The sequence below is a fragment of the Dermacentor andersoni genome, chromosome 5 (assembly GCF_023375885.2).
Source record: "Dermacentor andersoni chromosome 5, qqDerAnde1_hic_scaffold, whole genome shotgun sequence".
In the NCBI taxonomy this organism is placed as follows: domain Eukaryota; kingdom Metazoa; phylum Arthropoda; class Arachnida; order Ixodida; family Ixodidae; genus Dermacentor; species Dermacentor andersoni.
Genome location: NC_092818.1, coordinates 201,393,563 through 201,417,468, shown reverse-complemented (window position 1 = coordinate 201,417,468; position 23,906 = coordinate 201,393,563). Strand labels below are relative to the sequence as shown.

At 50.0% G+C, this 23,906-nt stretch overlaps 1 protein-coding gene across 9 annotated transcripts in view; it reads left to right on the top strand.

Annotated features, from left to right (window-relative positions):
• LOC126532264 (uncharacterized) overlaps nucleotides 1–23,906 on the top strand; it is a 253,753-nt gene that overhangs the window by 190,970 nt on the left and 38,877 nt on the right. For 8 of the 9 annotated variants that reach the window (XM_072288492.1, XM_072288496.1, XM_072288493.1 and 5 more), the window contains 18 exons: nucleotides 85–204; nucleotides 8,947–9,069; nucleotides 9,874–9,936; nucleotides 11,036–11,325; nucleotides 11,685–11,927; nucleotides 12,588–12,663; nucleotides 12,778–12,927; nucleotides 16,853–16,969; nucleotides 17,554–17,670; nucleotides 19,790–19,895; nucleotides 19,950–20,018; nucleotides 20,113–20,184; nucleotides 20,409–20,480; nucleotides 20,681–20,755; nucleotides 22,700–22,771; nucleotides 22,944–23,015; nucleotides 23,078–23,149; nucleotides 23,345–23,900. In XM_072288492.1, the coding sequence (XP_072144593.1) occupies nucleotides 85–204; nucleotides 8,947–9,069; nucleotides 9,874–9,936; nucleotides 11,036–11,325; nucleotides 11,685–11,927; nucleotides 12,588–12,663; nucleotides 12,778–12,927; nucleotides 16,853–16,969; nucleotides 17,554–17,670; nucleotides 19,790–19,895; nucleotides 19,950–20,018; nucleotides 20,113–20,184; nucleotides 20,409–20,480; nucleotides 20,681–20,755; nucleotides 22,700–22,771; nucleotides 22,944–23,015; nucleotides 23,078–23,149; nucleotides 23,345–23,900 (2,465 nt within the window). The remainder of the gene's footprint in view (nucleotides 1–84; nucleotides 205–8,946; nucleotides 9,070–9,873; nucleotides 9,937–11,035; nucleotides 11,326–11,684; nucleotides 11,928–12,587; nucleotides 12,664–12,777; nucleotides 12,928–16,852; nucleotides 16,970–17,553; nucleotides 17,671–19,789; nucleotides 19,896–19,949; nucleotides 20,019–20,112; nucleotides 20,185–20,408; nucleotides 20,481–20,680; nucleotides 20,756–22,699; nucleotides 22,772–22,943; nucleotides 23,016–23,077; nucleotides 23,150–23,344; nucleotides 23,901–23,906) is intronic. The other variant, XM_072288491.1, reaches the window with a different exon arrangement.

Below are 23,906 nucleotides of genomic sequence, written 5' to 3'. Positions count from 1 at the left end.
GTGTAGCTGCGGCAACGTTGAACGGCATGGTTCGACGGATGAATATATTGAAGCGCATTAAAAATGCCCCTCGTTATTCCGCAGACTACATTGAATGCAACAGAACGGAATTCCGCTGCAAGAACGGACAGTGCATCTCAATCGCTCACAGATGTGACCTGCTGTCAGACTGCCACGACAATTCTGACGAGCAGGACTGTCTCGGTGAGTGTGCCTCCTTGTGCGCTCCGCATCCTCGCTCCCTCGTCGCCTGTCGTGGCCGCGTTTGTTTTCCTGTCTTTCTTTCTTCTCACTGCTCTTCTTTCCCACACATAGTGCATGAATGGGTCTGTCTTCGCACGTCTTTACTATTCTTTTTATTTGATGCAGTGCGTCGATTTTGTCTTTCATGCTACGTACGAATAAAAACAGCTCAAGAGACGGGACAAGAAGTAGGACTAACACAACGCTATCTCAGTGGGTGACGTCGGGCTAGTTAGTGTTGCATGCTTTTGAAGTGACAAATCGCGCGGCAAGACGAGGACTGTGTTGTCTACTTCCTGCAAGTCTTCGTCTTGCGGCGCTGTTTCCTGCTTCGTAAACAACGCTGTCTATCTTCATTGTCTCATTTCTTGTGCTGTTTTAGAGCGCAGCTTTTAGGCGCCGTTCCTGTGTTGAGCGCTGGCGTCTTCGGCGAGCGAACGAGCACAGCAAAGAATGAAAGAGCGAAAGCGGCCAACCGCGAGGCGGAAAGCGGAGGAGGAGGGTAGGGCGAAAACGTGGGAAGAAAAGCGTATACCGCGCAATACGGGCTCTGCGGGGACGACCGCTACGAGATGGCGCCGGAGTAACGCGCCTTCGTCTTTTCACCGATCGATAAGGCATGCGACGAGCGCGTCCACCGACGCCATATATGGAAACAAAGCGCTGCATGAGAGGAGGTCTGTCGCGGCGGCTGCTGTGAATGGCGCCCACGCGTCACTCACGCGCTACCTCTCACGATATCCCGATTAGCGAAGTAGACGCGCTACACTTCGCTCCGTTTGCTCTAGCGCTGCAGGAACGACGCGAGGAGAAGCATTCCACCTTGCAAAACTCGCAGTATGCGCGTGCGTGCGTGCGTGAGCGTTCTGCTGCATTTTATTAAAACCATGCTCGATGGCATTGGTTTCGTTTTAGTTCTGACCATTGCATCTTCTTTCAGAAGTCTTTCGCGTTTTTATCCTCGACTTCCTGTGTGTGTATGTGTGTGTCTGTGTGTGTGCGTGTGTGTGTGTGTGTTCTACTGCATTTTTGTAAACCATGCTCTGCCGCATGCAGGAACGACGCCAAGAGAAGCATTCTACCTCGCAAAACTCGCAGTATGCGCGTGCGTGCGTGCGTGCGTGCGTGAGCGTTCTACTGCATATTATGTAAACCATGCTCTGCCGCATGCAGGAACGACGCGAGGAGAAGCATTGCACCTCGCAAAACTCGCAGTATGCGCTTGCGTGCGTGCGTGCGTGAGCGTTCTACTGCATTTTATGTAAACCATGCTCTACCGCATGTAGGAACGACGCGAGGAGAAGCATTCCACCTCGGAAAACTCGCACTATGCGCGTTCGTGCGTGCGTGCGTGCGTGAGCGTTCTACTGTATTTTATGTAAACCATGCTCTGCCGCATGCAGGAACGACGCGAGGAGAAGCATTCCACCTCTCAATAGTCGCAGTGTGTGCGTGCGTACGTGTGTGTTTGTGTGTGTGTGTTCTGCATTTTCTGTAAACCATGCTTTGCTGCATGCAGGCACGACGCGAGCAGAAGCATACCACCTCTCAAATGTCGCAATGTGTGCGTGCGTACGTGTGTGTTTGTGTGTGTGTTTGTGTGTGTGTTCTGCATTTTCTGTAAACCATGCTCTGCCGCATGCAGGCACGACGCGAGGACAAGCATTCCACCTCTCAAATGTCGCAGTATGCGCGCGCGTGCGTGCGTGCGTGAGCGTTCTACTGCATTTTATGTAAAACACGCTCTACCGCATGCAGGAACGACGCGAGGAGAAGCATTCCACCTCGGAAAACTCGCAGTATGCGCGTGCGTGCGTGCGTGCGTGCGTGAGCGTTCTACTGCATATTATGTAAACCATGCTCTGCCGCATGCAGGAACGACGCGAGGAGAAGCATTCCACCTCGCAAAACTCGCAGTATGCGCTTGCGTGCGTGCGTGCGTGAGCGTTCTACTGCATTTTATGTAAACCATGCTCTACCGCATGCAGGAACGACGCGAGGAGAAGCATTCCACCTCGGAAAACTCGCACTATGCGCGTTCGTGCGTGCGTGCGTGCGTGAGCGTTCTACTGTATATTATGTAAACCATGCTCTGCCGCATGCAGGAACGACGCGAGGAGAAGCATTCCACCTCTCAATAGTCGCAGTGTGTGCGTGCGTACGTGTGTGTTTGTGTGTGTGTCTGTTCTGCATTTTCTGTAAACCATGCTCTGCCGCATGCAGGCACGACGCGAGGAGAAACATGCCACCTCTCAATAGTCGCAGTGTGTGCGTGCGTACGTGTGTGTTTGTGTGTGTGTGTTCTGCATTTTCTGTAAACCATGCTTTGCTGCATGCAGGCACGACGCGAGCAGAAGCATACCACCTCTCAAATATCGCAATGTGTGCGTGCGTACGTGTGTGTTTGTGTGTGTGTGTTTGTGTGTGTGTGTTTGTGTGTGTGTGTTCTGCATTTTCTGTAAACCATGCTCTGCCGCATGCAGGCACGACGCGAGGACAAGCATTCCACCTCTCAAATGTCGCAGTATGCGCGCGCGTGCGTGCGTGCGTGCGTGAGCGTTCTACTGCATTTTATGTAAAACACGCTCTACCGCATGCAGGAACGACGCGAGGAGAAGTATTCCACCTCGGAAAACTCGCAGTATGCGCGTGAGTGCGTGCGTGAGCGTTCTACTGCATTTTATCTAAACCATGCTCTGCCGCATGCAGGAACGACGCGAGGAGAAGCATTCCACCTCGCAAAACTCGCAGTATGCGCGTGCGTGCGTGCGTGTGTGTGTTTGTGTGTGTGTATGTTTGTGTGTGTGTGTTCTGCCTTTTCTGTAAACCATGCTTTGCCGCATGCAGGCACGACGCGAGGAGAAGCATGCCACCTCTCAAATGTCGCAATGTGTGCGTGCGTACGTGTGTGTTTGTGTGTGTTCTGCATTTTCTGGAAACCATGCTCTGCCGCATGCAGGCACGACGCGAGATGAAGCATGCCACCTCTCAAAAGTCTCAGTGTGTGCGTGCGTGTTTGTGTTTGTTTGTGTGTGTGTGTTCTGCATTTTCGGTAAACCATGGTCTGCCGCATGCAGGCACGACGCGAGGAGAAGCATGCCACCTCTCAAAAGTCGCACTGTGTGCGTGCGTACGTGTGTGTTTGTGTGTGTGTTTGTGTGTGTGTGTTCTGCATTTTCTGTAAACCATGCTCTGCCGCATGCAGGCACGACGCGAGGAGAAGCATGCCACCTCTCAAATGTCGCAATGTGTGCGTGCGTACGTGTGTGTTTGTGTGTGTGTGTGTTCTGCATTTTCTGTAAACCATGCTCTGCCGCATGCAGGCAAGACGCGAGGAGAAACATGCCACCTCTCAAAAGTCGCAGTGTGTGCGTGCGTGTTTGTGTTTGTTTGTGTGTGTGTGTTCTGCATTTTCGGTAAACCATGGTCTGCCGCATGCAGGCACGACGCGAGGAGAAGCATGCCACCTCTCAAAAGTCGCAGTGTGTGCGTGCGTACGTGTGTGTTTGTGTGTGTGTGTGTGTTCTGCATTTTCTGTAAACCATGCTCTGCCGCATGCAGGCACGACGCGAGGAGAAGCATGCCACCTCTCAGATGTCGCAATGTGTGCGTGCGTACGTGTGTGTTTGTGTGTGTGCGTGTTCTGCATATTATGTAAACCATGCTCTGCCACATGCAGGAACGACGCGAGGAGAAGCATTCCACCTCGCAAAACTCGCAGTATGCGCTTGCGTGCGTGCGTGCGTGAGCGTTCTACTGCATTTTATGTAAACCATGCTCTACCGCATGCAGGAACGACGCGAGGAGAAGCATTCCACCTCGGAAAACTCGCACTATGCGCGTTCGTGCGTGCGTGCGTGCGTGAGCGTTCTACTGTATTTTATGTAAACCATGCTCTGCCGCATGCAGGAACGACGCGAGGAGAAGCATTCCACCTCTCAATAGTCGCAGTGTGTGCGTGCGTACGTGTGTGTTTGTGTGTGTGTCTGTTCTGCATTTTCTGTAAACCATGCTCTGCCGCATGCAGGCACGACGCGAGGAGAAACATGCCACCTCTCAATAGTCGCAGTGTGTGCGTGCGTACGTGTGTGTTTGTGTGTGTGTGTTCTGCATTTTCTGTAAACCATGCTTTGCTGCATGCAGGCACGACGCGAGCAGAAGCATACCACCTCTCAAATGTCGCAATGTGTGCGTGCGTACGTGTGTGTTTGTGTCTGTGTGTTCTGCATTTTCTGTAAACCATGCTCTGCCGCATGCAGGCACGACGCGAGGACAAGCATTCCACCTCTCAAATGTCGCAGTATGCGCGCGCGTGCGTGCGTGCGTGAGCGTTCTACTGCATTTTATGTAAAACACGCTCTACCGCATGCAGGAACGACGCGAGGAGAAGCATTCCACCTCGGAAAACTCGCAGTATGCGCGTGCGTGCGTGCGTGCGTGCGTGAGCGTTCTACTGCATATTATGTAAACCATGCTCTGCCGCATGCAGGAACGACGCGAGGAGAAGCATTCCACCTCTCAATAGTCGCAGTGTGTGTGTTTGTGTGTGTGTGTTCTGCATTTTCTGTAAACCATGCTCTGCCGCATGCAGGCACGACGCGAGGAGAAGCATGCCACCTCTCAAATGTCGCAATGTGTGCGTGCGTACGTGTGTGTTTGTGTGTGTTCTGCATTTTCTGGAAACCATGCTCTGCCGCATGCAGGCACGACGCGAGATGAAGCATGCCACCTCTCAAAAGTCTCAGTGTGTGCGTGCGTGTTTGTGTTTGTTTGTGTGTGTGTGTTCTGCATTTTCGGTAAACCATGGTCTGCCGCATGCAGGCACGACGCGAGGAGAAGCATGCCACCTCTCAAAAGTCGCAGTGTGTGCGTGCGTACGTGTGTGTTTGTGTGTGTGTTTGTGTGTGTGTGTTCTGCATTTTCTGTAAACCATGCTCTGCCGCATGCAGGCACGACGCGAGGAGAAGCATGCCACCTCTCAAATGTCGCAATGTGTGCGTGCGTACGTGTGTGTTTGTGTGTGTGTGTGTTCTGCATTTTCTGTAAACCATGCTCTGCCGCATGCAGGCAAGACGCGAGGAGAAACATGCCACCTCTCAAAAGTCGCAGTGTGTGCGTGCGTGTTTGTGTTTGTTTGTGTGTGTGTGTTCTGCATTTTAGGTAAACCATGGTCTGCCGCATGCAGGCACGACGCGAGGAGAAGCATGCCACCTCTCAAAAGTCGCAGTGTGTGCGTGCGTACGTGTGTGTTTGTGTGTGTGTGTGTGTTCTGCATTTTCTGTAAACCATGCTCTGCCGCATGCAGGCACGACGCGAGAAGCATGCCACCTCTCAGATGTCGCAATGTGTGCGTGCGTACGTGTGTGTTTGTGTGTGTGTGTGTTCTGCATATTATGTAAACCATGCTCTGCCACATGCAGGAACGACGCGAGGAGAAGCATTCCACCTCGCAAAACTCGCAGTATGCGCTTGCGTGCGTGCGTGCGTGAGCGTTCTACTGCATTTTATGTAAACCATGCTCTACCGCATGCAGGAACGACGCGAGGAGAAGCATTCCACCTCGGAAAACTCGCACTATGCGCGTTCGTGCGTGCGTGCGTGCGTGAGCGTTCTACTGTATTTTATGTAAACCATGCTCTGCCGCATGCAGGAACGACGCGAGGAGAAGCATTCCACCTCTCAAAAGTCGCAGTGTGTGCGTGCGTACGTGTGTGTTTGTCTGTGTGTGTTCTGCATTTTCTGTAAACCATGCTCTGCCGCATGCAGGCACGACGCGAGGAGAAACATGCCACCTCTCAATAGTCGCAGTGTGTGCGTGCGTACGTGTGTGTTTGTGTGTGTGTGTTCTGCATTTTCTGTAAACCATGCTTTGCTGCATGCAGGCACGACGCGAGCAGAAGCATACCACCTCTCAAATATCGCAATGTTTGCGTGCGTACGTGTGTGTTTGTGTGTGTGTGTTCTGCGTTTTCTGTAAACCATGCTCTGCCGCATGCAGGCACGACGCGAGGACAAGCATTCCACCTCTCAAATGTCGCAGTATGCGCGCGCGTGCGTGCGTGCGTGAGCGTTCTACTGCATTTTATGTAAAACACGCTCTACCGCATGCAGGAACGACGCGAGGAGAAGTATTCCACCTCGGAAAACTCGCAGTATGCGCGTGAGTGCGTGCGTGCGTGAGCGTTCTACTGCATTTTATCTAAACCATGCTCTGCCGCATGCAGGAACGACGCGAGGAGAAGCATTCCACCTCGCAAAACTCGCAGTATGCGCGTGCGTGCGTGCGTGTGTGTGTTTGTGTGTGTGTATGTTTGTGTGTGTGTGTTCTGTCTTTTCTGTAAACCATGCTTTGCCGCATGCAGGCACGACGCGAGGAGAAGCATGCCACCTCTCAAATGTCGCAATGTGTGCGTGCGTACGTGTGTGTTTGTGTGTGTTCTGCATTTTCTGGAAACCATGCTCTGCCGCATGCAGGCACGACGCGAGATGAAGCATGCCACCTCTCAAAAGTCGCAGTGTGTGCGTGCGTGTTTGTGTTTGTTTGTGTGTGTGTGTTCTGCATTTTCGGTAAACCATGGTCTGCCGCATGCAGGCACGACGCGAGGAGAAGCATGCCACCTCTCAAAAGTCGCAGTGTGTGCGTGCGTACGTGTGTGTTTGTGTGTGTGTTTGTGTGTGTGTGTGTTCTGCATTTTCTGTAAACCATGCTCTGCCGCATGCAGGCACGACGCGAGGAGAAGCATGCCACCTCTCAAATGTCGCAATGTGTGCGTGCGTACGTGTGTGTTTGTGTGTGTGTGTGTTCTGCATTTTCTGTAAACCATGCTCTGCCGCATGCAGGCACGACGCGAGGAGAAACATGCCACCTCTCAAAAGTCGCAGTGTGTGCGTGCGTACGTGTGTTTGTCTGTGTGTGTTCTGCATTTTCTGTAAACCATGCTCTGCCGCATGCAGGCACGACGCGAGGAGAAACATGCCACCTCTCAAGAGTCGCAGTGTGTGCGTGCGTACGTGTGTGTTTGTGTGTGTGTGTGTTCTGCATTTTCTGTAAACCATGCTCTGCCGCATGCAGGCACGACGCGAGAAGAAGCATACCACCTCTCAAATGTCGCAATATGTGCGTGCGTACGTGTGTGTTTGTGTGTGTGTGTTCTGCATTTTCTGTAAACCATGCTCTGCCGCATGCAGGCACGACGCGAGAAGAAGCATACCACCTCTCAAATGTCGCAATATGTGCGTGCGTACGTGTGTGTTTGTGTGTGTGTGTTCTGCATTTTCTGTAAACCATGCTCTGCCGCATGCAGGCACGACGCGAGGAGAAACATGCCACCTCTCAAAAGTCGCAGTGTGTGCGTGCGTACGTGTGTGTTTGTGTGTGTGTGTTCTGCATTTTCTGTAAACCATGCTCTGCCGCATGCAGGCACGACGCGAGGAGAAACATGCCACCTCTCAAGAGTCGCAGTGTGTGCGTGCGTACGTGTGTGTTTGTGTGTGTGTGTTCTGCATTTTCTGTAAACCATGCTCTGCCGCATGCAGGCACGACGCGAGAAGAAGCATACCACCTCTCAAATGTCGCAATATGTGCGTGCGTACGTGTGTGTTTGTGTGTGTGTGTTCTGCATTTTCTGTAAACCATGCTCTGCCGCATGCAGGCACGACGCGAGGAGAAACATGCCACCTCTCAAAAGTCGCAGTGTGTGCGTGCGTACGTGTGTGTTTGTGTGTGTGTGTTCTGCATTTTCTGTAAACCATGCTCTGCCGCATGCAGGCACGACGCGAGGAGAAACATGCCACCTCTCAAAAGTCGCAGTGTGTGCGTGCGTACGTGTGTGTTTGTGTGTGTGTGTTCTGCATTTTCTGTAAACCATGCTCTGCCGCATGCAGGCACGACGCGAGGAGAAACATGCCACCTCTCAAGAGTCGCAGTGTGTGCGTGCGTACGTGTGTGTTTGTGTGTGTGTGTTCTGCATTTTCTGTAAACCATGCTCTGCCGCATGCAGGCACGACGCGAGAAGAAGCATACCACCTCTCAAATGTCGCAATATGTGCGTGCGTACGTGTGTGTTTGTGTGTGTGTTCTGCATTTTCTGTAAACCATGCTCTGCCGCATGCAGGCACGACGGGAGGAGAAACGTGCCACCTCTCAAAAGTCGCAGTGTGTGCGTGCGTGCACGTGTGTGTGTTCTCTTGCTTTCTTTTTTAAGTCATGCTCTGCCGCATGTAGATACGACGCTAGGAGAAGCATGCCATTTTTCAAAAGTCGCACTGGGAGCACGGGACTCAAAAATGGAGCGCTAAATATCTGCTGTGGTAATTTGTTGCAGATTGTGAAGAGACAGCTCCACTGAAGCGACAGCCTTAAAGGCTGCCTTAAATAAACATTGCGTGCAATACTCTGTGTCGTTGACGCGACCTTAAATTATCCGACTGCCGTAGTCCTTGACAGACAAAGAATTTACATAGATGCGCCACCCATTTACGCTATCACATTTCTATGATGTCACGGTGGAGACTGACTCGTTTCAATATCGGTGTCCATCGGAGTTTTGGAAAACGGAGGCACATATTCCAGGTCCAATGCGTATTTGTGGGAGCTTGTACTGAATTCACAGGCTGCTACCAAGTACACTTCCAAGCCTAAGCCGTAGTCGTCCACTCCAGGTTTGGCGCACACTAACGCGCTTCCTTCCTTGCCGCCGTCAGGTCAGTGCAACGTGAACGTGACATTCCAGTGCTACGACGGCACTTGCATTCCTAAGAACGCCGTCTGCGATGGACACCGGGACTGCCCTGGCAAGTACCACGAGGACGAGCAGGATGGATGCCGTGAGTTTACCTTGCAAGCATCAGTCATTCAATATGGGTGCCTCGCCTTCAGCCAGCTCACGAATCTGGGTTCTTAATTTAGACAATGGCACCATGTTTGCGTCCCCTCAAAACTACGTGCAGTAGTGTAGTACGCTTTGCTACTTCATCGAATACAGTGCTCTTCGAGCATCTGATGACGCGCGGTGTTTATTGTTGCCACGCTGGCGCCAGGTACGATAACCTTTCGGGTGTTTTTCATGTTACACCTGCTTAGTTTACCTGGCGTCGAATTCTTGACAGCATTACGCGTCTCAAGTGAGTTAGAAGTAAGCCTTCTTGTTCGCGAAAGGGATTTCTATTTCGCTTTGTTTATGAATGAGAAAATATTCGGCATTTGATTCGAAAATTGAAGGTCATTTCCCCCCATTATTCGTGTTTGATACGGAAATTTCAATATTCGAACGTCTCGAGCTGTTTTCTAGATGAAAAAAAAAGAAAAGCTCTAAGAAGACTCCTACGTGTTGAATGTGCAGCACAAGCGCCTCTTTCTTTTCGTGATTCTCCTAAGTAGCTTCTTTAATGGACTTCTAGAAATGTTCAATCCTAGGTAGATTTCTCGCTATTGATTGTGACGCCCATTTATTTAATTAGAAGCCTCCTTCCAATTAAATTTCCTGTGAACGAGGCCGGTAGCGTTGTCAAAAGCGAAGCTCATGTTGAACTTAACAAAGAGGGATAACATTGTCTTACCCGCAAGTAACGAAAGACGACGCACAATGCACTGTCCTCCGACCAAACGAACGTGTCTATTTTCTTTTCCAGACTTGATAAAAGAAGAAGACCGCCAAGGTCTCGAGGAAGAGAAAAAGAAGTGTGACAACAAACGTATGTGATATACAAGACTTAACGATTTATCAATTTACCGGATGTTTATTTTTATGCTAAACACTTTCTAAAAAAAGCAGCTTAGATATAGCGCTAAATGCGAGAAAAATGCATTAGCATTACGTCGCATCTCTTTGAGGTCCCGAATCCATGATTTTAACTGCATTTTCCACATTGCAAAGTGTTGTTCAGGAGTTCACTCGACACATGTATTGTCTCTTCGAGGAGCGAAGTGAAACTGACTTTGGTCAGGAGCATACTACCGTTAGCTGCACTGTATATAGACTGTATATATTGTACATAGTCAGGTGTCTCATAGATCCAATTATTTCAAGTGATTGAATGAGAGGGAAAAAATATTCTCATTTGCATACAAACGAAAGTGTATGCATGCATGCATGCATGCATGTATGCATGTATGTATGTATGTATGTATGTATGTATGTATGTATGTATGTATGTATGTATGTATGTATGTATGTATGTATGTATGTATGTATGTATGTATGTGTGTGTGTGGTGTGCGTGTGTGTGTGTGTGTGTGTGTGTGTGTGTGTGTGTGTGTGTGTGTGTGTGTGTGTGTGTGTGTGTGTGTGTGTGTGTGTGTTCTTATAAGCTCTCTCATCCCCCCTCTACCTCTATACGGGACCGGCTTCCCACACTTCACCCACATACTTTATTCCGCTTTGATACTCCTAATACTAACGCATTAAAACTTATATTTAGACCTAAGACGCTCTTGCATATAGGTCGACTTGGTTGGGCAGTACTAGCAAGCAAATTTTTGAGAATGTCGCTAATTAATAAAAATATGCCCATTAACTTTCTAAGTGGTAATTTTGGAGAACACGCAATTGCGAAATTGAAGCTGAGGAGTAGTTAAGTCGTGTCTGCTAACCAGAAATACCGACGCTAGCACCGCGTTCGAGGTACGCGACCTTAATGTGTGCTGACAGTTTCCCAAAAGCTTGCGGCTCGGAACGATCTTAGCAGGAACGCCGAGGCCCTTTTTTATACACGAGCTGGGCCACCAGAGTGAAATTCCGGCCAAAGGTCGGCAGCCCGTGTTTCATGTCGAGCCCCCCGCCCACCTTCGCAGCGCGCAAGACGTGCGAGGACCTGTTCGTGCAGGACGGCATCCGGCGCAGCGGCCACTACCTGATCGACGCGGACGGCGCCGAGGGCCCGATCTTGCCGTTCCGCGTGCACTGCATCATGGGATCGACGGTGGAGGACGTGCGCACGCTGGTGCACCACGACTCCGAGCAGAGGATCTACGTCCGCTCGGGTGTCGAGGGCGCCTACGCGCGGCCCATCACCTACGAAGTCGGCTGGGCGCAGATGCGCGCGCTCATCGGGGTGTCCCAGAGGTGCCGACAGTACGTCAAGGTGGGTGGCAACCGCTCTGGACGGCATCTTGCGACCGAGGCTCTCGAAGCTGTGCTGGAATTCTTGTCGACCACTGCTGGACTGCAATGCTCGTACTCTGCGTGTGACTGTGGTGTGCCTTCCTCTCTCTTTATATTTGTTTGCTTCCTTTATCTCCTTTCTCTTTCCCTCTTTTCCACTCTCCTCTTCAAGCGGGTGGGCGTGATGCCCGTTCTAGGAAATAATTGCTAGCCCGCCTATTAAAATTGATTGATTGATTGATTGATTGATTGATTGATTGATTGATTGATTGATTGATTGATTGATTGATTGATTGATTGATTGATTGATTGATTGATTGCCACTGCCGCCGTGCGCAGTGGGAGTGCAGCGGCGTGGGCGCGGGCTTCGGCTACTCGGACGAGCGGCCCCTGTCGTGGTGGGAGAGCGTGGACGGCGACCCGCAGTTCTACTGGGGCGGCGCATCGGAGAACCTCACGTGCGCCTGCTACCCGGACTGCTTCAGCCCCGACCAGCGCTGCAACTGCGACTCGAGCTCCGAGTTCCACTGGCTGGAGGACCAAGGCTACATCGCCAGCAAGGAGATGCTGCCCGTCAGAAAGGCACGTCGCCTCTGCCGCTGCTGCGGTGCGCCAGCCGTCCGGTGTAGTCACGAAAGTGCGCGCGGCTCTTGCTTTATTTATTTTTATTTATTTTTTTTTTTTTTGCCTACGCGACATCGCGTCGGGGACGTCACCCAGCAGAAATCTCATCTTTGCTATTAGACGTAATCTCACACTTCGATTTAAGGTGCATTAGAAGTAACCTGGATAGGCTTCCTAGCTGGATCATTTCTATGGCTCTTCACTAAAAAAAAAAAAAAAGAAACAGAAATCGACTAAACAACGCCTGACAACGGAGCCTCATCTGAAGTGACTGAGCATGAAATGCTTTCGGAGTCCATCCATTTAGAACGAGCGTTCGCTGTGCCGTTGAACTATGACTAATCTATTACCATGCGTGACGAACGCACTCTGAATGACATATGGCTAGATAGCTATTATTGCTACGTGGATACCTATACTCGACGGTAAGGTTATGCGCATGTCACAGGAACACAGAGAACCGGACAGCATATCAGTAACCGATTCTAATTTGATTTCTAGTGTCAAAATATTTTCCCGCTTTCAACGCACGCCAAACTGTTGCATGCCTGCACTTTAAGCATATTCTCGTATTATTTGCACAAAGACGATAGTTTTGACTTTTGGAATTCCCCGCAGCTCCGTTTCGGCAACACGTACAAAACTGGTCAAGCAGGTTACCATACCATCGGTCCTCTGGAATGCTTCAAGCAAGGCACGTACAGCGTTGTCTTTGTCGCGTATTTGTAATATTCGGCGCAGGCTCCTTGAAAAAAACTACGCCTGCCGCACGTGACTGCCATTAATTTGCATTTCCCGTATTTTGCAGTAACATCGATGGAGGAATGCGATTCCTCGCAGAACTACTTGCGGTGTCGGACAGGTCATTTTGTCAACATCAGCACCAGGTGCCTGTACGGGTTCGACCAGTTCGGCTTCCAGGCGGGCTGCCGGGACGTGTCCCATCTCCGTGGATGCGGTTCGCAAATCTATACAATACGCTCGACAGACGTTCGCCGTTTAAAGTTATTCTGGGTCATACCGGTGGTAATCCAGCCTTTGCTGCTTGGTGTCTTAAGGAGCATGGCTTCAAACTCCGGGCTTTGATTGAAGACCCGCTCTTCATGTATCTCGCCTTTCCTTCGTCACCCGTCGTAGTCTACTTTGTTGTTCTCTTTCATTCGACATAGAGCAGCTAGCTAGAGAATGTACTGTATTTAAAGATATCCACAGTGGGTCGAGCAAGGACCTGTCTTCGTCAGGACGCCCGCTGATTTCCTTGGCAGCGTTCGTATACGCTCTCCGGCCTGGCGGTTCGACGATGTGGACCGTGGAAGGCGTTTTAAAACGAGGGATGGTAACGCTTGAGAATAGTGGCGCGCAAGGAAGTAGTCGTTGTCAACCTGGTGGGCTTCCCATAACATACTATATGCGCAGAGTTAAGCCTAGGAGACTGGAAAAATAGTTGCGTCAAGAAGTATTCAATTAAGGGCAAAATACGCCGATATGGAAAAAAAGTCGTGAGCTCAAATGCATGTCTTTGTCGAGAGAAAGAAAAGAGAAGGTCGTTGACCAAATGTAAGTATTAAATGTGACGCTTACTGAAGGAATATGTTGCACAAGGATAGAAAGTTGGGCGAGTTGGTACGGTAACATATTCTTGGTTTGTGGTGCGAAATCTGTGTGTGTTCACTTCGCGCTACAAAACAAGAATATGTTTACTGAATATGAGTCAAGGAAGATAAATTCGTTAAAAAAAGAATACGTGCCTTGTAAAATTAATGAGAAAAGTTTCAGTGGTGATTTAGTGGTAAATGCAAGGAAATGCGTTGGCATTACGTCGCACCTCTTTGAGATCCTGCATCCATGATTTAAACCGGGTACACCACATTGCAAAGTGCTGTTCAGGAGCTCACTCTATACATATCCTGCCTCTTCGAAGAAAAGAGTACAACCTACGGTGGTCCGGAGGAGACCATAGTATATATATATATATATATATATATATATATATATATATATATATATATATATATATATATATATATATAGTGAGCGCGAACTGTGTAGTGCAAACTAACGCGCCGTTCCTGTTAGCTCGGCTACTGACCGCCGTTGCCGCAGCATCGAAATCGTTCACGTCTCTCGCCTGAAGCCGTATCTTCGGCGTTCGTATACCGTCTCTGACTTGCTGCCTTGCCGACCGATTTCGTGAAGGGGAGAAGTTAGTATGAGCGCAAACTGTGTAGTTCATCTGTATACCCATCCTCACAATCAGCATCATCGTCTTGACTGAGTGGCTTGCGCGGTTGCGTTGAAATATAAGGGCTCTGCCTCCGTACCGGGTGTCGTATTACAAGATATACATATATAGTGTAATGAGATTTAGCTGCAAAGATGCTAATAAGTCTAGCAGCATCTTAGCAACAGCGAACAGCACGAGCTCGCTCGCAATCACCGCACGCGTCGTCGTCTTCTTCTAGCTGCCATCGAAAACACGAGGCGCGTCTGCTTCATTGCATGGACCCCGGGTATGAAACGGATTAATCCTGGCGACTCAGGGAGCAGACAAGATGAGGGGGTCGTAATGTGGCTTTAGGCGGCAGACATGCACTGTCTCGCGACCCAGACAACGAAGGCGCACGGCGATGGTGTGAAAGGCTCAGCGGTATAGTTCACAGGGCAGGTGGTGTCGATGATACGGTACGGACCGTAGTAACGCGCAAGTAGTTGAGTAGAGAGGCGGTATCCAAAGCCAAGCTAGAGAACCGGCAGGGTAGGTGGGCGTGGCCTTGTGACTGTCGCGTCTTGTGGCGTGCCTGATCCTCGCTGGTCAGCGTACGAGTCAGTCAGCGGCAATCTTAAGCATATCGCGCGACTCCTGAAATTGTAGTGCACTTACAGGCGTCAGGTCGGTAGGGCAGGATAGCGCCCCGTGGAAACGAAGGCTCCCGTCCGTACAAGAGAGAAAAGAAAGGCGAAGATGTGGTGGTCGCTTGCGTCGCGGTGTTACATGCGAACGTACCGAAAGGGAGCACGGTATACCAATTAGTGTGGTCGGGCGAGGCGTACATCCTCCACGTGTCGCCGAGTGTTCGGTTGAACCGCTCCGTGAGCTCGTTTCTTTGCGGGTGGTACGCGGTCGATTTCCGATTAATGACGTTGCACTCGTGAAGAAAGGGACTATATTGCTTCTGACAAGAAGACACGACCGCTGAGTAGTTCTCGAGGAGCACCGTGGCGAAGGACAGAGTTGCGAAGAACGAACATCGCAATGTCGCGCGCGGTCGCCGCGGGAAGGGTCTCGGAGCAGCGCGTCAGGTGATCGACGATAATCCGGCGATTTCCACATCAGCTGTGTGGAAGCGGGCCGCAGAGGTCGATGCCGACGTGGTCGAACGGTCGAGCAGGACGCGGCTCCCGGCGGAGCGCCAGAAGGGCAGGCGGTGCACGATCGATCGTTACTGCTGGACGAGCATTCCACGCCGCTGACGCGCCCTTGTGGACCCGGTCGGCACGGAAGTACGCGCAGTTATCGGAGCGCATGTGACGAGGGATAGCCAGAAAGCATTGCGGCAACGGGCGGCGAGGTAGTCGAGCAGCAGCGATGGGCCATCAGTGGCGCGTGACGGGTCTGAGGTCGTAGAGGCCACGTCAGGTGTCATCGGCGAGCGGGCGACAACGTCGGAATGTATACGACACGAATTCCTGCATGCGAAGCACCCAGTAACGGCCGTGTGTGTATCCCCGCCACTTTGCACGCGAACGGGGCTCACCGAAGGCCTTGTGGAGACTGCCGCTGGTGCGTTCCTGCAGAGCACGCCCCTTCGAGCTGACGAAGAGCGGAAGAGTCAGGCCGGCCAGTCTGACATTCCTTAATTCTGCCTTTTTTCCTGTCTGATATGACGAACAAATTCCACGCACTTTGTAACAGTAAGCTCAGGTGCGCCTATGTAAACACATGTAAAAGGAGAATTCGTTTTTCTCTGCAACCGCTGCAACAAATTTGAGGAGGCTTGTTTGGATGGATGCCGTTTGCAGAACCGTGATATCTGTTCTTGATACAAAGCTATTAATTTGTAAACTTCGGGTTTCTACTTCTTTTTTTCAGCTTTCGAATTTTTGAAAGTTCTCTTAACAAAATTCTTTCTTCTTCTTTATTGATACTGTTAACCCTCGCTTGAGGGTTGTTACAGGGAGGGAAATAGTAGAACACAAGCAAATTTGACATTTCATAGCATCAGGTTAAGTGGCCATGACACAAAATATCAATCAAGCATTCGAATTTGTGCACATCTGTCTGATCTACAACAACATCAGGTATAAGGCATTCCACATTTCAATTACATCCGGGGAAAAAAAAATAATGAAAAACATCAACACGTGTGTTATAAGGCTTGACGGCTTTGCTGTGGTTTATTCTCTCGCTGCGATTCAGGCCCTAAACCGAAATTCCGCTTCCAACAGTCACTAGAACTCAACTTTCTCTCTCAAATGCAACAAATTTCATTGAAATCGGTCCAAGGGCTATCTCAGAAAAGCGTTTTTACATGTTACATGTATTTGAATAGGCGGCGTCGCATTTGGGCCCGAGCTAAAGCTTCCACTTAAGGCTTTTTTTACGGATCCATAGGGCGATGTCCTAAGACCCCTCCTCTCGTTCCCAGCTCCGAGACGTGTCGGCACAAAACTCAAGTACCTTTTCTCTGTGTGTCTCTCCTCATCCTGGATCCGCCCCTGTGTCGGCTGCAGCAGTCGCCTTGCCGGCACTGCATTCTTCAAGAACGCGCGCAGCTTCAACGCTTCTCTCTAGCCCCGACAAGTCGCGCTGTTTCTTTACCATTCACGCCGTTATTTAAGCGTGCAGACAAATGCATCAAGGTGAAGCGTCTTTTCCCTCGCAGAGCACGTGGTCTGTCCGGAGGACTACGTCAAGTGCGCGAGGTCATACTGCATTCCGTCGCACTTCCTGTGCGACGGAAAGTGGGACTGTATTGGCGGCGAAGACGAAATCGAATGCAGTGAGTATATGCACGCTGAGGGTTCTAAGAGGCGTGACTGGCTTTCGCTGAAATCGCGTGTATTGCTCGTGCTTCTGATGGCGAATTCGGGAAGTCACCGTCGCCCCAGCGGTGCGCCCAATTCCCCACGAGTCTCGCGATCTCCGCTTGCGAAAGAAATTTGCACCAAATGCGGGAGTGATAAGATGACGAAAAGCCCCAGTCATAGCACCAGAAAACAGAAGCTACATTGACTTTAGATAAATTCAAAACAATTAAATCTAGAAGGCTGTTCTATCTTTTTTTTTTTTTTTTTTACCACGGCTACCATTAAATCCCACAAATAGTACGAACTTGTTTCGGGATTCTGGGATGTGAAATTTCCTTTTGTTGCCCGGTGTCAAAACTTTCAACGTGTTAACTCCTCTGTGGGTTTGCACGGTCGAGTATTTTTCGGTTATATCTGACTGGCGCAAATATTTTCGCGCTCCCGGAATTGACCTTATAGTGTTACATTGTGGTTCGTATTGTACGATATGCGCGCACTTTGCGGATATACTTGCTTCCAACCTCTTTTCGTGGACCTCGCCCCTCTCGTGCCGCAGGCAAGTATACGTGCCCGGGCCGCTACAAGTGCCGCAACCAGAGTTCGTGCGTGGCCCTGCACCAGCTGTGCGACGGAACCCGCCAGTGCAAGCACGGGGACGACGAGCACCTCTGCGGTACGCGAATTGTGGGACGTTTTGACGAGCAAACACCACTTTCTGATTATGAGGCACGACGTATAGTGGGGTACTCCGGAAATTTGGACTACCTGGGGTTCTTTAACGTGCATCTAAATTTAATTGCACGGGTGTTTTCGCACTTCGCCCCCACGGAAATCCGCCGAGGCCGAGATTCGATCCCGCGACCTCATGCTTAGCAGCCCAACACCATAGCCACTAAGAAACCATGGCGGGTTCTCATTTGGTTCCTTTTGTATGAGAGCAATGTAAAAAAAAGAGCTTTAGTTAATTGGAACCAAATTGTTCGCAACTCCCAATAACGGAACTGCAAAATCAAGCCATATTATATATATATCGCCAATGAAGGCGGCGATAAACCGGCGGAAGGACCGGGAAATGGCTGTTGCGAAAAACCCGCTCCTGTTCGGCTATCGGAGCGCGGCCAACCTATGTTCAAGTTGACAAGATTTGTGCATTAACCGCACTTTGGTCTGGCATGTGTATCGATATACAGCGCGACGATGGTTGTAGCACAGACTGGCCAGGTCGCATGAAAGCACGTGCACGTGCAGCAACATGTTTAGCAGCAATAATTTCTTCTAGTCATTTTATCGCACCTTATATAGGGAACACCTTGTTTCCTTGACTCTCAGTGTTCGAGGAGTCTGGATTATCGGCCGGCCGCTACTGTTTCCAGAATAAATCCTAAGCACATTGTCGTTTTCTGTTTCTTTTTTTTTTCTCTAACTATAAAGTGGCACACTCTCTTCTCAACATTTCAGGGTTGTGTTCTCAACATGTCGCGGTGTGTATAGCATATGGTGCTGCACCTCTGCACGTCTTTCTCGATGAACGCAATTCCTGCACATCGGAACACGTCTCTGCGGCCCCTCGAGGTCAGCGAGATTCCATTCATTTGTGGGTGCTTCGCCGCGTGATCGCTCTTGCGGCGCGAATGGGGCACAGCGCGTGTCGTCAGACGTGCGCGTGCTCGCGTCTCACTGCGGCGCTGGAGTTCACGCCGTCGGCGCCGCCGTGCTGTCTCGATGTCGATGCGCGGCCCACGCTTGAAGGATCCCAACTCTTTCAACCTGCGTAGCTCAAATGGCTTTAAAACTATTTTAACTATCCCGCTCCTACCGCGTCCGCATTACACTCCTGCAAAAACAAAACGGTCACTCTTCCACACGATGAAGCAGCCGGGAAAGACGTAAAAACTAAACAAGGTTTGAAACCGGCCCAGTTGATGTTCCGTGTCACTGTGAATTAGAGCGCACACCGGGACGAGGACAGGAAGTGCTGACTGTGGTCCCAGTGCTGGAGGTTTTCTAACGAAGTAGGCTGAAGACACGTCGTCGTCAGTGTGGACCACTGCCCTTTCCTGTGGTGGACGTGTTCCGCCGAAGTTGCGCACAAATGCCGGTTGCCGCAAGTGTTCCACTCGGAGCCGTGACGGCGACGTGTGTTCACCCGACTTCGCTAGAAAAACTCCAGCACTGGGACCGCAGCCGGCGCTTCCTGTCCGTGCCCCGGTGTGCGCTATAATTGGCAAAAAACTAAAGACGGCTCGAAGTGCCAGGTCGCAACGACGTCGTGTAAATTTGGGTGGTGTCGACTCGGGTCTACTTCACCGGTAAAGAATTGGACTACATTGCACTCCGAAAGAACAAATGCCTAGCAAGCGCTGAGAACGTTTCCCTACGCCATTTGAAAAGAGAAATATATTGAAATTCCTCACCTCATGCTGATCTACCGGCGGTTTTAGTGCGAAATTAAAGACCGAGAAGTTGAACCCTTATTATTTTCTCTTTTTTTATAGTCAGCTATTCAAATGAACGAAAATGGAGCTTCTGATTAAGTCGTGTTTTACATACTTCAGCTGATCGCTGCTTCTTAGTGTGTTTCACAATGTGCCGCAATATTCGAATATCTCAGACGCCAGTGGTTGGTTAATGAATGTGATACGGGAACGCCAAGAGCTCATTTGCGGTTATCGCAAGCTCCGAAAAAAAAACGCCGTGTGAGATCACTCCTTCTTCAACAGCTTTGACGAAACAATCGCTAGCACAGAGTTTGTTTATTCAGCGCAAGTTGCGACGTGCTCTCGCATTCGCAGACCTCAGGTGCCCGGCCGCGTGCCAGTGCAGGGGCCACTTTGTCAAGTGCATCGAGAAGAACCTGGTCGCGCTTCCCGACGACCTGTCCCAGCTCGTTCGAAAGCTGTGAGTGCTGCACCAAGCGCACGCACACGCACGCTTACCGCGTTTCATTTTCAGAAATTTCAGCTTCAACCGCCTGGATATACTCAAGTCTAATTTCTCGCCTTTTAAGAGACTGGGTGAACTGTAAGATATACGCGAATTCACTATGTAAATTGTTCATTGTAAAGCAAGAAATCGGGTCATAATTCACTGAGTGTACCATGCATCTTACTTGCAGGATATTGCAGTACAATGGACTGACCGTGTTGCCGTCGAACAAGTTTATCGAACTGAAGAACCTGTACCTCCTGTAAGATGACAGAGATTGGGAGAACGTGTTGTTGGACGAGTTGGTGCATATTAGCGAACAGTTTGGTAACTACGTGGACAAACGACCACAGAGAGAGAGCACACAAGGACAGCCGCCTGTCCTTGTGTGCTCTCCCTCTGTGGTCGTTTGTTCACGCAGTTATAAAGCTAAGTGACAGACAGTTTCTATGTCGCCGCTGACTCCGATTTATTTTTTCCTTTCAGGGACTTGAGGAACAACCGCATTGTTCAGATAGAGACTGCCGCTTTTGCTGGCCTGAAGAACGTAAGATTCCTGTGAGTTCCGAACTTGCACCTCAGCCATAACTGCAATATCTTGCCAGCCCCATCGCTGCTCATTAGTTCCCTTTCTTTTTATAATTTACTATTATATGCATATAAGAGATTTCTTTATATTCGTAAAACGCCTAATCTACACCTCTCATTTTCTTCTTCTTTTCTTTAACTCTCATTGCACCGTCTGTATTTGTATGCAGACACTTGGAAAACAACCCAATTCTGTCTGAAATTAAGGCTGGCGCGTTTGTCGGCCTCAACAAACTGACCTTCCTGTAAGTACTGCATGTTTTGCAAACGGTTCAATCGTTAAGATAAATTTGAAAATGTTGGCATTCTGTCGCTTATGCGGTAATTCTTTGCCTTCACCGCCCGTCTGCAACTTTATGTACTCGTAGCACGCGACATATAAAACAGGACAGTTTGGCACGTATACAACAGCACGTTGTCGTGTGCGTTGTTCTAGTTTTTGCCAGTGATCCCTTTGACGGAGTAATTTATCACTGCCATCCTATTATCGCTGTCTTCCAAGGCGCGCTAATCGTACATAATTAGACTGCATGTGCACGAATCTCCGCGAGCAACTACAGTTTCTCTGGAACGTAGCATATAATATGTAGGTCTACATTTAATAGGAACGGGAAAGCAGCTGGCTCACTTCTTCTTGTGCCGTTGTTGCCTGTGGAAGTGCTGTCGATTCACTGTGCAGGTACATAAGCATGAACTGGAGCCATCTTCCGCATGTTATATCAAAGCTAGACTTTTCTAGACCTGCCAAAGAGGGAAACTCGCACAGATTTATTTATTTAAATATATGTGGAGTTCAGAAATACTATATTTAAACAACTGTTCAACCGATTTCAGTGAAGTGTGTGTTGTATTTAAGAGAGAGAAGGGGGGGGGGGGGGGTTAAGTTAAAAATTAAATTATGGGGTTTTACGTGCCAAAACCACTTTCTGATTATGAGGCACGCCGTAGTGGAGGACTCCGGAAATTTCGACCATCTGGGGTTCTTTAACGTGCACCTAAATCTAAGTACACGGGTGTTTTCGCATTTCGCCCCCATCGAAATGCGGCCGCCGTGGCCGGGATTCGATCCCGCGACCTCGTGCTCAGCAGCCTAACACCATAGCCACTGAGCAACCGCGGCGGGTTGGGGGCTAAGTTCTACCGACCGTATATAGGAAGCAAGATTGTTATCTTGAGCCTCGTATTTTAACAAAACTTGCCGAAAGTCGGTAAGTTGAGAAAATTGAAGCGCACAGTTTACATATTCATAACGCTGCGCCAAAAACATACATCGCAGTTCTGTAAATGACATCTGTTAGTGCGTATGAAGCGGACAAATTTGACAAATACGAGTTTACAGTATAGGTGAAGTTGTGACAATTGTTACGAAGGTCTTAGAAAAGTCCTGCTTACAAATTAGTGGTATATTTAACAGCGGTGTATAACACATCTATCTCGTCCACTTTAAGTGTCCCAATCAGGGCATTTTATGAAATTGTAATATAATTATTTATTACCGACTTTCGGAGTTGTAAACTTGTTGCTTCTTTTTCCTTAAACATTACGAATTCTGACGTTTCTTGATAAAAAGATTGATGGCCCCAATGATCTGTAGATTTAACGTTTCCTTTGAAATGCAAGGAACGTCATCAAATTTCGTGCACTGAATGCCGAGCAAAACCATTTCTCCGCTCCCAGTTAATTAGTGCAAGATTCCGTGATAGTATAGCACAAACGTAATATACGTCTTCCATCTACAGAAGTTGTTAGCTGCGTTCAATTACGTAAATTGGATTTGTAATACACTTGTGAAGGCCGAGCAACATTTATTCATTCTGTCTTTTTCAGGTCCTCAATGTGTCCGAGTAATTGCCAGGGTCTTTCCTTATGTTACGTGTATCACTAATTGTCTTTTGACATCGGACGCCTAAAGAAAATGGAAATGCTGATTGGAAGACGAAAACGGCCTTCGAACGAAGCTTTTGCCTCGATCGTAAAACGCTGAGCAAAGGAATCTGTGCCTGATGGAAATTCCTTACCGCAGCAAACAGGCGGTTCTGCCGAAGGTTTTTCATATAAATTAATATTCAAGGCCACATCTGTAAGGGACTACCTTATCGTGTACCTAACTCGTGGAGTTGCAAGGTTGCTTGTGGAGCACTTGCTGTGAGCAGCACCACAACTTGTATTTCATCAACACTTTCGAACAGAAACCTAAGCGGCATGGCTCTTTCGGGGCTCAAGAGAAACACCTTCGTGGGCTTGGACCAAGTGACGACACTGTAAGCATGTGCCTTACTCATTTTGTTTATCTCGCAACATTTTTATTCCATTGTACAATTGAGCGCGTCGCGGTGGCCGAAGCGTTTTGCTTCTCAGCAAAAGCGCATCTTCTCACCTCACGCGTCTTCAGATAGCCCTGTGTACGTCAGCTTGGAACAAATCGACTTGCAGGAACCTGCGGAACAACAAGCTGCAGTACGTGGAAGACGGAGCGTTTCAGGGATTGAAGAGCGTCACCAGCTTGTAAGTGCAGCCGGCGTGGCGAACCTGTCACCAGCGCCGCCTGTGTTTGTCGCACTTTGCAGGGACATACAGGGCAACGACATCCAGCACTTCTCTCACGAAATGTTCCACGGCTTGCACTCTCTGGAGTCTCTGTAAGTAAAGCTTTTCTCGGTGTCTGCCGGCGCGCGTGTGGAGAGGGGGAGTGAACGTCGGATGAAACTAAAAGTATGCGGAATGGATTCTGCGCTGTTCCCAAGTGCGAAGCAAGAGCACTATAGTTGCGACAAGCCGAAAGCCACAGCGGATCCGCTTTTCGAGGCCGTGTCTCTCCCTCCCCCCCCGTGCAGCTTCAGCGACTCGTTCAAGTTCTGCTGCCTGGCGTCGCCCCAAGTGTCCTTCGACTACTGCCTGCCGCCGGCCGACGAGATCTCGTCGTGCGAGGACCTCATGAGCAGTCCCGTGCAGCGCTCCTTCCTCTGGGTGCTGGGAGTGGTGGCGCTGCTGGGCAACCTGTTCGTCATCGCGTGGCGCCTCAAGACCAAGAACTCGAACCCGGTGAGCTCGACGCTCATCCTGTCGCTCGGCTGCGCCGACCTGCTCATGGGCGTCTACCTGATCGTCATCGCGAGCGTGGACATCTACTACCGCGGCCGCTACATCCAGAACTCGGACGTGTGGCGCGCCAGCGCCCTGTGCAAGCTGTGCGGCTTCCTGTCGACGCTGTCCAGCGAGAGCTCCATCTTCACGCTGGTGCTCATCACGGCCGACCGGCTCATCTGCATCTCCTTCCCCTTCTCCGTGCTGCGCTTCGGGCTGAGGCGGACCTACCAGCTCATCGCGGCCGCCTGGGCCACCGCGGCCGCCATCGCCGCGCTGCCGCTCGTCGTGCAGCCGTACTTCCAGGTGCGC